This window comes from Astyanax mexicanus, chromosome 8 (genome assembly GCF_023375975.1).
Source record: "Astyanax mexicanus isolate ESR-SI-001 chromosome 8, AstMex3_surface, whole genome shotgun sequence".
In the NCBI taxonomy this organism is placed as follows: Eukaryota; Metazoa; Chordata; class Actinopteri; order Characiformes; family Acestrorhamphidae; genus Astyanax; species Astyanax mexicanus.
In genome coordinates this window covers 30,124,084-30,140,395 of record NC_064415.1, presented here as the reverse complement: position 1 = coordinate 30,140,395, position 16,312 = coordinate 30,124,084, and the positions used below count along the sequence as shown (strand labels likewise).

The window sequence follows — 16,312 nt, the reverse complement described above, 5'->3', positions numbered from 1 at the left end:
TTTACAGTTTACATTTATTATGTACTGTATTATGTCATTTTTGAACTCTACATTGTCTCGTTCATTTAACCTTTAACAATCAGTGCAGGGCCAAATGTTTGGTTTGTCATGGATCATTGATTTAGTGGAACACTGTGTGTGTGTGTGTAGTGTGTACGTATTTGTGTGTTTTCCGCTCACCCTCTGAGGATGTGGTGATTGGCTTGGTGTCAGGCATAGAGAGAGAGACCGGTCTGACTGTGCCATGGTGGGGAGACGGGGTCAGCACTGGTGTGAAGTGGCCTGGAACCTTCCCCACCACCTGACCACTGCTGTTTGGCTGTGATACACACACACACAAACACACACACACATGGATATACACACAACAAACAACTGGTCAAACACTAGTTTATATCTAATATATTATTATTACACTAGTTATAGATCTTATATATTAAAACAATAACAACAATACATTTGTTTAAAAAAAAATACACATTCTAATAATAAGAAAAATTTAAAAAGCACACAAGTGTCTTAATGAGGTGTCTTCAGAAGGTTTACATTGATTGACAAAGAAGCTAAACAAAAAGTGTGTGTCTACACATTAATGAGTGAGCAAAATAGAGAGACAGACAGAAAAGAAATAGAGCAGGAAAAAGAAGAGGGCCAGAGAGAAGGACAAGCAGAGAAAGAGAGAGAAGAGAAGAAAAGGGAGATAGGCAATAGAGGGAAGAATATATAAGAAAAATCCAAAAAGAAAGCAAGAAGTAAGAAAGACAGTGATAGCAAGAGAGAAGAGGAGAGGAGACAATGAGAGAGAGAGAGAGAGAGACTGTTGACTGCTGGAGACAGACGCTACAGAATTTACTTTGCGGGGCCCAAAGTTCAGACCTCAGTCGGGCCTTTATGAAGCAGAATGGAGTCTGCAGGGTTCCCCCATGTGAATAGAATGTTTAATTAGGGTGTAATATAATCTGCGTTAAAGCAAGCATAAAAACATCCTGGCCCCCGTCCACCCGATTATATGCAGCATGTTATTTGCAGAGCGATCTCCTCCCGCCGAGAGCCGGACCCCGGCAACGGCAAATATTTACGACATTTATCCCTCTCCTGGCTTTTTCCTGAGAAACGGTCCCCGTGCGATGGGCCTCGTCCTGTCTCACACTCTTTTCTTTACGATGTAAACCTCTGGCATCGTGCAGAGCGGCAGGAAAGGGGAGAGGCCTTCGTACAAGCGCAAGTGTCACTCAGTGTATCACGTCGCATCCAGAACGTGTTCCGTTTCTTTCTTCGGGAGAGCTCGTTTACAAGCCCTTCAGTGCATCCCGGCCTAATGACTGCATTTGTTTAAGATTTTTTTCTGTTCACACACAGCGAGAGGACCGGGTTTCAAGTTTCTATCAGGCCGTAATTTCTGCTGTTGAGAGACTATGAAACTAAAGCTGCAGTATTAGGAGGAGGTTTGTGGACACATGGTGGCCCCGAGCCCGCTGCGGTCCAAACGGACCATAAGCCCTGATTTAGACTCCGCTGGACTTCGTCCAAGCATCCAGCAAGGTGGTGGACTCCCTCACATTCTGCCCTAACCAAAGCGGATGCTTTTAACAGATTTACGGCCCTAAATTATATCAGTCCTTTTGACTTTCCGCACCTTCTCTTGTTTCCAGTGTCGTAAAAGGGTGCTATCAAAATTAATTCAAGCTCAGGGAAAAAAACAACGGCAACCGTCAAGCATCCACGCCATTGCACGGAAAAGAGGCAGTGTAAATTTCCCCCAAGAAAACGCTCGGATAAAATCGGGGGATTTTGTTGAGCTAATTAAGATGAGTGAAGCAGACTGGGTTGCCTGGCACAGAGGAAGAAAGACACAGTTATTTTACACTGGACTCACCCAGAGCCCATCAATCACCTGTCACAGAGGAGGAGTCAGTTTCAGTGTGACCACAGCAGGCTCCTACCACAACAATCTCAGAAATAACCAAACCACTAAAAGGCTAATGCAGAAATAAAAGCAACAGCTGTCTTAAATAATTATTTAAATCATTTCTGCTCTTCAGTTGAAACATTTGCTAATTTGCTAAATCTTTTTTATATTATTATTTAAACATTGCTGCTTTGCAACACATTTGCTTATATACAATCACACTCAGGGAAAAAAAATATTTAAGAAGAAAAATGCCCCAAAAAGACCGACAATCACTGAAAATCTAGATTTGTTTCCATCCACTTTTTGGGGTGTGACAACAAACAAGAATGATCCAGGTCAAAATTTTGTCATTTTGTTCTTTTTTTGTTGATTTTACAGGACCTAAACTATTTTAGAACCAATTCCTGTTTATTTAATGAATCTAATATATTTAAAAATAAAAAGCATAATTTAGATAATGTGTCATAACTTTTGCACACACCACATTTATGTTAAGTAAACTAACAGTAATTATACTTTAGAATGAGTAGAAGTGTATCTCTGTAGAGGAATGGAATTTATTTTTACTTATAAAAATAAAACCATGTCATTGTTAAGAGGTGCCCAAACTGCATAAGGCTGTATAATAATGTATAATAAAGAACCCCTTTTTATTTAGTTATATAGTCTTACATAATTATATAATTAATTTCCCTTTAACTCTGATATTTAATTAAAGTTTTTGGTAAATGCACTTTTATTACTACATTTTAAAGTGAAACAATGCCAAAAAACCTTTGCACAAAACAATACAGTGCACAACAATATCCAACTCCAGTTCCAAACAGTCTGAAATATCTACTCTTCTGCTAACAAAACAAACTGATTGAAATTTTAGAATCTTATGAATGAGCTTTGAGTGTAACTGCAGTAAGTGCATTTTCTTCAATACCACTCTTAAAAAATAAAGCCTTCTCTCACACTTTCAGCACGACTCTGTTTATAATTATTCCAGAGTGACTGTGTATCAAGCCTGAGCTGAATCTCATTTAGTAACTGATGAGCTAGACCCATCCAACAGCAAAGCAGCCAACAGCCAGAGTGCAGCTTCAGAGGGTAAACTGGCAAAGTTGACTCCACATTGTATACATATGTGCTGATATGAGCTAATGTGTAGCGGCAAGCCTGGTTACAGTGTTTATTGACTGGCTTTTTTGTTGTGTTTTCTTTCCCCCTCCTTTCCGCTCTTATTCGTTTACCCCGATGCTGGTAAACACAGTCGGCATGTCGATGCCGAGGCCGTCGGCTGACCCGCCCTCCGCATGGAGCTGGGCGAGAGGAGGCGCCGATGGAGCAAACCACTAATGATTTTGCGTTCGTTAGTTAAACTGGGTCAATTACTGCTCTGAAACAATGTGTCCCGTTAATCAAACTACAGACTGGCTCAGAGTGAAAAATAGAGAGAGGCTGAGAGAGACAAAATACACATGAAGAGAAAACACAGCATGGCACAGAAGGAAAGAATTGAAGGGAGAAAAAACGTGAAGAGAAGGAGAGGAAAACTTGAAAAAGAAAAAACCCTAAACAAATGTTAGCTAAGGAGTTCTGACAGAGTTTAGTGCCTGTGCTTCAGACTAATGAGTCTCGTTTCATTTTAAAGAGGAGCTGGAAGAGGTGAACTGGCCTCGGCACAGTTGTGTACAGAGAACACGTGTGACTATGTGGTGAAAAGTGAGTAGTTGTGCAATTTCAAGCTTTTGTTCACTGAACATGCTGGTACATGTTATTTCTACAGAATTTTGTGTGTATGTGTGTGTATAAAATTGAAACAGTGATAAGTAATTATGTAATATAATATTCTCACTTGTTTTATTTTTTAATTAAAACAAGCATATTAATCCATAGAAAAGGTAAACAAATTATATAAAAAAGAATTTCATTCAAATTCAAATTCAGCCAAACTAAACCAATAGTAAATTTCATTGCATTTTAGGTGTGCTGGATTTCAGTCTTCACTTCAAATCCAGGTAGTGTGTTTGTGTTTTAGCGTGTTTGTGTATAAAAGATGCGCTCACCTGGCTACTCTGGGGGCTGGACGGGTCATAAGGCTGCACGTAGTTCTTGAGGGAGTCAGGAGGGTTGAGGTGGGGTGGGTAGCGGATAGTGGGATGGGAGAAGTAGGATGACGGAGCTGGGGGGAGGATGGCAGGAGCTGAGAACTGCAGCGGAGAGTGAGGGGGAGGACTTCTTGTGGAAATCACTGTGCACGCACACACACACACACACACACACACACACAGGCATGACACAAAAACATGTACATTAGCCACTGACCACAAATAAATCAATACATGCATTAGCTATTACTGCTTTAGTAACCCAGCTCAACACTGGGTCAAGTATATTGTATTGCATAGTGTGTGTATATATATATATATAGATATATAGATCCATAAATATCTAAATACACAAAAAAAATTATCTATGCATCTATTGAGGATAGATCTGTAATAACATAATAATAACATGTTTAACTGGTGCTGGGCTACTGCACTAAAATATCTGCATTTTATTTTTTTCACTGCATTCATTAAAATTTCCAAATAAATGTTATATTTGTCCATAACTGTAATCTAGTTAAGTCAGTTTAGGCAGTAACCAAAATAAGGTGTGTTCATTTGCTATCAACATTAATCCCACAATTAGTAACATTCTCATTGGTGCAGCCATAATACAAATTCCATTTGATGTTGATTACAGTGTTCATCAAAGCCAAAGCTGTCCCTTTCCACATACGTGTGAATGTTTGTTTTGGTGAGGGTTTGTAAGAGTGTGGTGTGTGTGCAATTATGTGGAACAAGGTATGGGCTTGTACATGCTGTAGTAAGACAGACGTACCACTGTGGCCAACACTGGTCAGGTGATGATGCTGGGGGAAGGAGCTGAGGCGGGGTGAGGAGTCCTGAGGGGACGTCGGGCTGAACAGAGGCTTCTCTGCCTTCTTCATGGTGGGAGAGGACATCTCAGCTGCAGGAAAGACACACACACACACACAGAGAATGCAGGTTAAGTGATGAAGACAACATAATAGAATCTTATTCAGTCTTTCCGTTGTCATGAACATTTTAGTGTAGTGCAGTGGGAAAGTCTTTCCTGTGCTACACAGGGATTTGATTCCCCAGCAAGGCAAAACATACCACACAAAATGCTGGGAAAGACTTAAAAATTTGCTACATTCAACTATCTGAGTAACTTAATTAAAAAGCAAAGTAGTTGCTTTGAATAGGAGAGGCAGCTAGTAAATATATATATAAAGAAATGCAAGACTGTTGTTAAAATCCATTTCTTTTTACTTTCTTTCAAAATTATTTCCTGATCTCTGGACATTACTACAGGAAAAGATATTCACAATCTTAAGCCAATGTAGTCCATGTTAATCATTTTGGGGGGTTTATTATGTTTTACTTTTTTTTAATTTGTTAATAATTTACCCACAGTGTGTGGTATGTACTTTCCCATGAGTATGTATGCATGTAGTATGTAGTAACATGAATCTTTATGTCCAGTTCCCGACAAGAAAGCAATTTAAAGAAGAACTCAAATATTGAGCCAACTGAGCAGGTTGAGCAGCTTGTTACAAATAAAAATGCAGTGCATTCATTAAAATAATGTTTCATTAATTGCAATCCAGGTAAAATGATCAATTAAAAATTATATTGATTTAAGATCAAAACATCAAGCACTAGAAGATATTGTTTTTGTTGTCATGATAAATTACATCCCAGTACAGTTTTCTGAGAATATTGTGCACTCTGAGAGCACTTCCAGACTATTGCTATGTACTGGCAAGAACCTAGTGCTATGATACATATCAAAAGTAAACTTTTTAGTTCTATCTAGTGTTCAAACACAACACAAAATGAACCACTGCATTAAAACTGCATGTAAGGAAATAAAAAGTTATTCTATGTTTTTAAGAATCAATCACAACTTTGCAAAACATAAAATCACATAAGTGAAATCTTTTAACATTTTTCAAATGAGGATCCCAAATGATACAATCATTGAAAAACGAAAAAAAAAAAAAACATGTAAAAATGTTGAGATGTTCTACTTAAAGGATGTCCCATACTGCCGATTTCTAACTTTAATTCATGTAAACTGTTTAACTGTTTCAAAAAAGCCTTCATATCACATGTATCTCCAAGAAACAACAACAAAATGATATCTCCTTCCAGGAGACAAGAGGGAGACAGTGCTCTTGGCCACAACAAGGAAGAGAAAAAGCAAGGGAAAAGGAATGAGAAACTAGTAAATAATGAAATAATGAAACTAGTGTAAGCCAGCAGTTCTCTGACATGTGCCGATTGTCTCTTGTGTGTGTGTTGCAGATTTCTTTGTGGCTTTATGCAAGAGAATGCACCCGACGCAATGTCTCCTTGTGTAATGAACACCATAAACCCACCAACACACAGACACAGAGACACACACTTTGTTATCTATCTCTCACGCTTACTCTCTGTTTCTCCGTCTCTTTGGTGACAGTAGGAAAAAGTGGTAAATGATCTTAGATACTAGGAGACGAAATGTGGAATGCAGGGGAATTCCTTGCTGTGTGTGTGCGTGTTCCTCTTGTCTTTACACAGTATGTAAAGAAACAGAAGACTAAGCCAAACATAAAGTTTGGAAAAGCTGTCAGTTGAAAAAGGCTGTCTGTCAGTAGACTTATATGACAGATGAGTAGTTGGGCAGAGCTGGTAAAGTTAAACCTGTTTGGATCCTGTAAGCACAAACTGACCATCTGCTAACTTTATAAGTTTATTATATACAGCCACTATGATTTACCTTGTTTTCTTTACTTTTTCACTACAACCTCCCAGCACACAGGCCTTTCTTTTCAGTTTTCACTCAGAGTTTTCCTTCAAAATGAATGTGTGTGTGGGGGTGTGTGGGTGACAGTGCAGGTATGGGATTATGCTTTCTGAACATGTCAGACTGTCAGAATCCAGCAGTTGGACCTCACTAATAATATTTGGCCACTGCACCTGTTGTAACAGAACTGGCATTTGTGGAAAAAGAGGGAAAAAAGCGAAGCTGTCAAAGGAGTGGATTGTGCTCCCCCAGGAATGAGTGTGTGTTTGTGTATGTGTGTGTGTGGAGGGGCTATGGGGGCTTGGGGGAGAGAGGAGAACAAGAAGGGAAAAGAGACATACATTCAAAGAGAAGAAAGAAAATCACAGTGGAACACTAAGAAAATGTACACAACTGAGCATACGATTTGTGTGTGTGTGTGTTAGTGTGTGTGTGTCAAGAACCGCACATTTCTGAGGAACATAGATCTGGAAAACTGATATGTACTTTTTTTCATTGCAAACAGCTGTTTGTTATCAAACCATTCCCAGAGTAAAAACGGCTCTACCATGCCAACAAAACAGAGAGAGAGAGAGAGAGAGAGAGAGAGAGAGAGAGAGAACAAGCAAGAACAAGAAAGATATTAAGAATAGAAACAGTGAAGCCAATAAATATGTGTAAGAGAAACGGTGTACAGGAAATAATTAGATAAAGTGAGAGAACAAGCAAGATGTAAAAAGAAAGAAAGAGATAAAGGGTTTAGAAATAGAGAGAAACATAAAGAGAAGATAGTGTGAAAGAAAGAGAGGGAGTGAGAGAAAGAGGGAGGAGGTCAAACAATGTCAAAGTAATTTCAGAAAGTTTACATTAGGAAAAGCAAATGAAATGTGTGTGTGTGTGTGTCTGTGTGTGTGTGTGTGTTAGTCTTCTCTCTCCACGTGAGCACTGCCTTGGCTGAGCCACTCTCCTTCTGTCACGGCCTCATATGGCTTCAATATCAATCCTTCTTTCTTCTGATATGAGCTCTACAAAACAAGCCCTTTTCTCATGAGCTCTCTCTATTCTCTCTCTCTTTCTCTCTTTTTATCTCTCTCTCAGTTCTCCATCCTCCCTTTAATCTCCATTCCACTATCAGCCTCACATAACCATTCCACCAGGCTAAGGACAACTAAAAGACACCCTAAATCTTGCCTTCTTATTTACTAATCCTTAGATTATTATCTTTCAGTTATTATTAAATGCATCCTCAAATTACACACCCCAAAATACTTGTGCACTAAATGATTTTGATGTGTACATCACTTTAACATGAGCAAAGATATTCCATCAACTCAGTAATTATAATTTAGTTATTGACAATGAGATACACTTTTGAATCTAGTTCAAGTGCCTACAAGTTAATCTTTTATGCTCTGACCACAAATAAGTTCTGTTGAGAGTCTGGACACCTTTTATAAATATCAGCCAAAAAAAACGTCATTACCCTAACAAGTAACTATAAAGAACGATACACGTATTCATATTACACCATCGCAGTAAGGGAGTTATGGTACGGTGAACATAAACCACAAGTGTAAATACAAGAATTTCACACATGCCATCCAGAAACCTTAAGCTGAAAGTCGTTGGATTTAAAAGTCATGGTATAGTGGTAACTGTCATGGTTTAGGAATATTGCTGTGGTAACTGTAGTCCTGTTTGTCACCCCCGAGCCCTCCTTCTTTTTCTTTCTCTCGTCTCTCACTGCTCTCAAATTTGCAAAATGCAGTGCAAACCATGTAGCACTATTAGTAGTACTGTTGAGTAGCGTCATCAATCATTCTTTCTGTTATAGTGAGCTTCGTTAGGTGCAGTTTTATGACTTTTATGCAGCTTCAGCCCTAAGTCATCTTCAGAGAGATGTGTGGGGGCAAGATGCTGTATATGAAAATAAATAATTTTTTGTCATGTTTTCTTAAAGTAGTGAAATTTCTGATGTTGTGTTTACTAATACTAACTAATATAAAGTGTTTCAAAAAGTCTTTAAACAAAAAAAAAACTGTAAGCTTCTTTAAGATTTTTTTAATAAATTAAATAAATAAATAAACAAATAAACTACAAATGAAATCCAAATCACTGAACTCTAGATTAGAAAACAGAATGCTGTCCTGAATTTGTGTGGAAACATGGTTATGTTACCAGAAGAAAGGCCTTTTTTAATAACTGCTAAAATATATTTTTTATGAATATGCTGTAGTATAAAAGATAAATTAGCAGGTAGATTTTTAATGAATGAGTAAAATAAAAAGTTAATTGACATGCAATGCTCTAAACTTACAGAACCCCACGTGTATAACTTGGAGATATTGATTTGGAGATCATTCATGGCATGTTCTACCAGCAGCACCGAATGGGTGATAAATGGGTTAAAAATTGAAGAGGATCGGACAGAACTCGTATAATATCCAATGTATTTATTAGACTCACAGATAAAACACGATTTTTAATTATAATTTATTTATTTTTTTCTGCTGATTCAGCATGTGAGAAGCATTTGGGTGCGCAGTCTGTTTTTTTTACTTTTTTTACTACTTTGATGAATGGGTTAAACAGAAACCCAGTGTTATGTAATGACGCTAAACTCTGACCTAAATTAGGCTGAATGGAATTTGTGGCAGGAATCTGTACAGTTGGTCAAACCTCTCAACAGTTGCTATAAAAAATGCTTTCATGGGCGGAGCATGAAGAGGTAAATTAAGAAGATCAAATGAAGTTTGGACCTACTGACAGGTCAGAAGAAAGCCTTTGGTTTGTCAGATGCATAAAATGCAACATCAGTTAAAGGGTTCCACATTAGATGAGCCTGTTCGGCTGCAGGCTATACTTCTCTCTTTTGGGCTGGGACAGCCCTCTCTCTCTCCCTCTCTCATGCTGGCCACCTGTCGGTCGTCAAGGGACAAGTTCAAACAGACGCTGCCGCACCTGTCTACCTCTCTTTCCCTTTTTCTTCCTCTCGCACACACTCTCTTTCTCTCCCTCAATGTTACACACACACACAAACACCTGCCATCCCAGCTTTTGATACTTTCACATAAACACTCTCACACAAACTCACCCACTCACTGTCACACACTCTGTCTCTGTCAGAGACACACCCAGCCCCCTCTCTGGCCCAGGGGTCATGTGCTGTGCTTCTGAAACCTGAGGTCACAGTTTAGTCCTGACCCTAACACACACACACACACACACACTTAAGAGGTCAGGTCAAGTTCAATTGGTGCCACACGCCACATACTAAAGTCAGCCCCACCTCTCAGTAGTTCTCTATGGCCAATCAATTACCAAACCATGCAGAAACTGCCACTGAAAACAAAGGAGGCCAGAGGTGAGCTGACTTGACCTTTAGGCACCACAGACTATGGAGAAAGCATCAGTGAATTAATGTGTCTTAATGCTTTACCTCAATACAGGCAATGTATTTCTACAGGCACTTTATTCTGCTGTCTAGTGCTGGGTCTATAGTGTCAAATTATCCCAAATCAGATACAAATGTTTTTTTAATTGTGCCAGAGAAGTGAAGCAATTTTAAATGAATTAAATTTAAATAAAATATATATATATATATATATATATTTGTGTATGTGGATCAAATTAAGAGACCACTTTAGTTTCTGAATCAGTTTCAGCTTGTAGTAAAGATCTGACCTATCCTTGCTCCTATCACATATACTGCATAATCTATGCAAGAAGGGGGTAAGTGTTATATGTTGGTAAAAAAATTTTTTAATTATGCTACAATACACCTATTCTCCTAATTAAACTATTTTCTACACTTGGGTGAACAGTTGCTGCAGCAGTCTAAGCAAACACACACTCACACACGCTAGTGAAGCATGTTTCGATTACCAGCTTTGTTTTGCTTTTGTAGCTCTGCGAAAGTGAAAACACAAGAGCAGGGGGCTTATCGTAGGTTTAAATCACTGCTAACAAAAACAAACAACTCTTCCACTGTGGGAGAGAGACGTTCAAGAGCAGAATGCTGCAAAACATCACTGCTGTAAAAAAAGTTTTTCAAACACAGCATTGCAGGGCAGTGCGGAGGATATGGGACTGCCACAGGCTGACAGTGAATGATTTGTTTTTAGACTGTGTGAGGCTGGCAGTTGGGAGTTCAGCAAGTGCAAGGAGGGGAGGAAGGAGGTAAAAAGACAAGTTTACCAACATTACACTAGACTGTGATACTGAGAGGGCTGAAATCGAACTACTTCATATACTCACAAAATCTACACAAAGATATAGAGACTGTCAGAGTTTTTTTTATTTTCTGTATTGTATTTCAGTAAATGTGTTATATATATATATATATATATATATATATATATATATATATATATATATATACATATATACATCTTACTTCAAATGTATTCAGTCTGCTTCTGAATACAGTTTACTAAAGTTTGCTTCTGTAGTTGCTAAAGTATAATGCTAATGTTAATGCTATAAAATGTAATGGAAGTCTATGACCACCAATTAGCATTGCTCCCTTTCCTAAAACACAAAAAGTTTGTAGATTGTAGGCAAAATTCTGTTATGCTGTTATTCATCCAGGCCATACAAAAGCCTAACTTTTATAGATACCTGTATGTAATGCAGTGTTATAACATACTTTAGAGTTTTTTTTCCAGAATGTTTATAAGTATTGGTCACATATAGCATCTATTTAGCAATGTATCACACATCAATGTCCTATAAGTTTACTACCTAATTAAAATATAAAATATTTTATAATAACATCCAACTGATTTTTTTTTCTCCTGTAAAGTTTGACGTTTTGGTGGCAGGCCACCTTAGCCTATTATTTGCAGAGCTAAACAAAATTTTTAACCAAAGCATGTCTAAGATTCTTTGACTACCCTTTGGACAGTTGGATACATTAAATCTATTCCTTAAAAGAGCAAAGTGTTAAAACCAGTATGCTAAAATATGTGCCGAAATAACAATCTCTCACTCTTTTACCTTGGTCTCTCTCATGCCAGGGCCGGCTAACCGGTGAGCTGGGGGAGGAGTAGAAGTCTGGGCCAGTAGGACTGGTCTCCATACTGTCCTCTGGAATCGTCTTGGCTCGTTTACTGCAGATATAAACAGATATCAGTGAGAAAGTGCTCACTTTATAACATATCTATGTGTGGGTGTGTGAGGAAAAATGAAAGCATTAAAAGATTGATGTGAATTCATATACTCGTACCTGCCGTGAGGAGAGGGGAGTGAGCGGTGTAAGCTCACTGAGTTCAGGTCATGGTAGTAAGGCTGACTGGGCATGTCTGCCATTGTGAAATTCACCCCTGTCCCCTGCGTGATAGGAGCTGCAGAGAGAAAGAGGAGGGAGGGAGGAAATAAGCACAGATAAAATAGATTAAAATGCCTCATTCTTTAAAAATCCAATTAATCCAGCGATTGCAATACATCAGCTACATCCACATGAACACACACACAGACACACACACACTAAAACACACACACACACACACACACAAACTAACACACATTCTCAATTCGATACAGTTAGTGAGATCTGGATTTGCATGCTGACAAACCCAAACATGAATAAAGCAGTAACTCAATTTCTGGACAGGACAGCTTCAGGGGGCTGGCACAGAAAGAAGAGTATAAGACGTATCACATCTACAGTAAAACCACAGCACCCACAATAACTAACCACCGGCAGCAGCCCTCTTTGTTTATACACAAAAGCACGTCCCAGCTAGTTCCCTCTTTTATACACTGAGTAATCTATACAGCTATGCGGCTGACTGCAGAAAAACTGCTAAACAAATGGTGTTACCTTAAATGCATCTAATAAAAAAACGTCCTACACTGAATGAATTACTGCACTCAGTGTGTTTAATTCTAATGTAAGCATTATATAATAAAATATCATTACACAGTTGTTTCCACGTAAACAATAAAATGTTTTATTTTACAGTTTGTTTATGTGCACATTTTTTTCACTTCACTTATTTAGTTCCTTTATTCTCTATATAGACCAATTTCCCTTAGTACAATTGTCCATTTCAATGTATCAGGACATAAACTCTCCCTTTCTCTTCTTCACACACACACACACACATGGTATGAGTGAATGTGAAATGTGCAAGATATGCATTTAAAGTGCTAAAAACTAGAATGTGTGTAAGAGTATCTCCCATTCTAATCCAGACGACAAAGAAACCCAAACACAGGACTGATGTGATACCTCATTAACCGTGTAGGAGGAAAAAACTACAGACTGCTTTCCACGTAGTGTTTTATTCCACAGAGAGTCGAGAGTCCTTGTGGTACAGTAAAGGATACTGTTTCAAGCGAGCAGCTAAGTGCCTATGAAGTTTTTTTGTGGGTGGATTTATAAATGTATGCCGACCTTAATATTTACATGGAATTAAAGGGGAAAAAAATCTGATTGGCTGCAGTGTTTTTTTTTTTTATTAACATTGCTTTCAGTCCAAATTTTCTGCATATGGCAACACCAGCGTGTTTTGTGATGTCACAATCCTGAACACATCACATATACCCACCCATTTAACCTAAAAACACAATCACTTTACCTAAAAACTTCAAAAGAAAAGTTAAAGCTTTTACTTTCTACTCATTTCAGCCTTGAATGCCAGGACAGCCAATCAGAACAGAGGTCATTTACACACATCAGTCTTAAGGTGTATTTATAAGTGGACACTGTCTCCATTCCTTCATCCTCCCTGAGTGTGCTTCATTCATTACTGCAGCCATGGCTTCTGCTCCCCTTTTGGCTAAGGCAGCTCAGTGCTGAAAGGCTGGATGACTCTAGAGTCCAGACTTCTCCTGCAGCTCTGAGAGATCAGCACATCAAAGAGGCTTCGAAGAGCGCTGAGGCCAGCCTGACGGACCAGACGTCTCATGGGGGACAGTGTGTGTGTGTGTGTATGTGTGTGTGAGATGGGGCATAGGGCATTCTGTTACATGTAGAAGGTGTGACATGGATCAGTTACAGTGTCACTGAGTGCATCACACACTGTCTATGTCTATGTGTCTGTGTGTGTGCCTGCATGTCTAGAGGGTGGTGGTGTGGGGAGGTGTCCTCTCAACCCCCTCGGGAAAGTGTACAAATCCTGCCATCATCGTCTGTCATCGTCTTTGATGAAGGCAGGCATGTCTACACACACGCTCCTGTGAATTTTTTCACTCACACACACGCACACACACACACACACACACACACACTCAAATGTACACACTGTACTTATTGGACCTGCCAGACTGGATTTTCCACACATGTTCCAGGCAAGTCCCTCCTTCGCTAAGTCAAGCAAGGCCGAACATAAAGCAACATGAATGCGTGTGTGTGTGTGTGTGTGTGTGTAAGTGTGTGTGTCACACAGCTACTTACTTCTGGAAACTCTCACCAACTCTGAAACACTGAAGACTCCTGATTTCACAAAGCTGTCCTCCAGGTAAACTGTGAACAGAAGAACAGACACACAACAGACCAACATCATAATTAAAAACTGCTCTGAGGCTGCATTTACACAGCAGGTAAAAGTGACAAAAACTTATTTTGATATATTCAATACCAATGTGGGACGCATCAACATGTGTCACTGAAAATACAATATGAGATACATAGAATTGTGTCAGAACAGACAGATAGGAATTAATGCAACATTTACAACAAAGGGGAAAAAAGGCTGTAAGGAGTAGGAAAAATGGACGACAGCAGTGAGTGAGGGATTCAGTGGGCTTGTGTTTCAACCACTTCAAGCTTCTTATTTAATGGCTAAACGCAGCTATGAGACATAAATGAAGGGTTAAAAAAAGACCCCAAAGAAATCTCTGTGATAATCCAGCTGTCAGTCTCTATCGTCAGTTTAGTAAAACTGTTCAGGCAAAGGTCAGATATGGATCACTGTGTGAACATTATAAAATAAACAAAATACATTTTGGCCACTTTTTACCTGCTCAGTGAACATAGTCTAAGAAACCAAATAAGGAAACATAAAAAAACTCAGATAACAAGTGTGTGGCAAATGAGGCATGTAATAACAGCTTTCCTTTATTTGCTAACTAGATTAGCCTTATAACTCCAGTGTGAAACTAAACAAGCAGTCTTCAACAAGCTGTGAAGCATGCATGTATTTTCTTTGCAGCATTTTTCATGACCAGAAACAAAACATAACAATGGAGGTCTTTGAGTATAAGATACAAGAGTTCTAGACTCTTGCTAAGCCAAAACTACCTCCAGGCTCTGGCCAACTATCAGAGCATGGAAGAAGATCGAAGCGTGTCCTTCAGCTCAGCACGGGGCCCAGTGGGAGGCCCAGGACCCAACCTGACAGAGTAGCAGCATCACTATTGAGCTAAAGCTGCATGGCTTTGAGTCATAATGCAATATTATGCTTTACTTGGCCAGCAAAGACGAAAAACCTGCTCTTGAGGTAAAGAGCTAATTATGTGCACCACTGTTTTCATTCTTTATACATTACGTAGTGCGCATCTGCTGTGGAGAAAAAAACTAAAGAGGGATGAAGACAGAGAAATAAATCCCAGGTCAACCCAGGAGAACAGCAGGCTCCCTGTGGAATGGCCACAGGGCTGAAGGAATGGCCAACAGGTGCTGTTTGGAGAAGAGGAGGACCACTTTTTGCCCTCCATGCGCACACCCTGATGACATCACACATCTGCAATATGCAGACATGACGGGACCCCTGATGTCATCAGCTTTTTTTTTTTTTTAAATCAACACTTTTTTGTCCTACTATTAAAACATGACACAGCTGACTTCACTGTTGATTTTAATTTGTACTGAATATAGACTTAAATTACAAGCCAACTGAGCATGTCTTAGTGAAGTCTGCCGAGAGAAACAAAACAGTGGAAAAACATGAAAAGTATATATTTCCTTCCAATGCTTTGTTTATGTAGGTACAACAGTTGAGAGAAAATAACTATCACCTGGGATACTGACATGTTTAATTTAGGCCTTGTCATGTAAGCAAGAAAGAGATTTTTTGTAATACTAACATAAAAAGACTAGAACATCTAACATTTAATTAGAAATCAGCTATGAACTACTATATTGCAAGTTACATTAGAACAGCACTTAAAATGATTAAACTCCCTAGTAACCTAAATCTGTGTTTCCTTTTTAATTTCTGAGTTTTTAGCTTGTCATGGACACAGTATAGTCATCTACAACACGACCAGATAGGGAGAGTGTGGTCAGAATCTTAATGGGCACCACAATGTTGTGTACATATATCAAAACTTTAGTAAACACTTAATATCTGTGAAATTTAGGCTAAAAAAACCCACAGCATCACAAAAGGTATGGAGGGCTGTAAATCATGCACATCCTTTAGAATTATAAGGTCAGGCCCAGACCAATATATATAAACTTTGTGGAATCCTTTACAAACACCCAAGTTTCATATTACACTCTAAAAAACAGAGGTACGATATGAGTACTTTTTTGTACTCGAAGGTACACTCTTTATAATTGTACCCTCAAAGGTACAATATTGGTCTTTACGGGGTCAGATTTGTTCCCTCTGAAGTACA

At 38.8% G+C, this 16,312-nt stretch overlaps 1 protein-coding gene across 5 annotated transcripts in view; it reads right to left on the bottom strand.

Annotated features, from left to right (window-relative positions):
- LOC103039837 (nuclear factor 1 B-type) overlaps positions 1 to 16,312 on the bottom strand; it is a 112,339-nt gene that overhangs the window by 20,247 nt on the left and 75,780 nt on the right. For all 5 annotated transcript variants that reach the window (XM_049481897.1, XM_049481901.1, XM_049481899.1 and 2 more), the window contains exons 4-9: positions 14,145 to 14,213; positions 11,970 to 12,087; positions 11,741 to 11,853; positions 4,790 to 4,918; positions 3,967 to 4,151; positions 181 to 319 (exon numbers count right to left, since the gene is read on the bottom strand). In XM_049481897.1, coding sequence (XP_049337854.1) covers positions 181 to 319; positions 3,967 to 4,151; positions 4,790 to 4,918; positions 11,741 to 11,853; positions 11,970 to 12,087; positions 14,145 to 14,213 — 753 coding nt within the window. The remainder of the gene's footprint in view (positions 1 to 180; positions 320 to 3,966; positions 4,152 to 4,789; positions 4,919 to 11,740; positions 11,854 to 11,969; positions 12,088 to 14,144; positions 14,214 to 16,312) is intronic.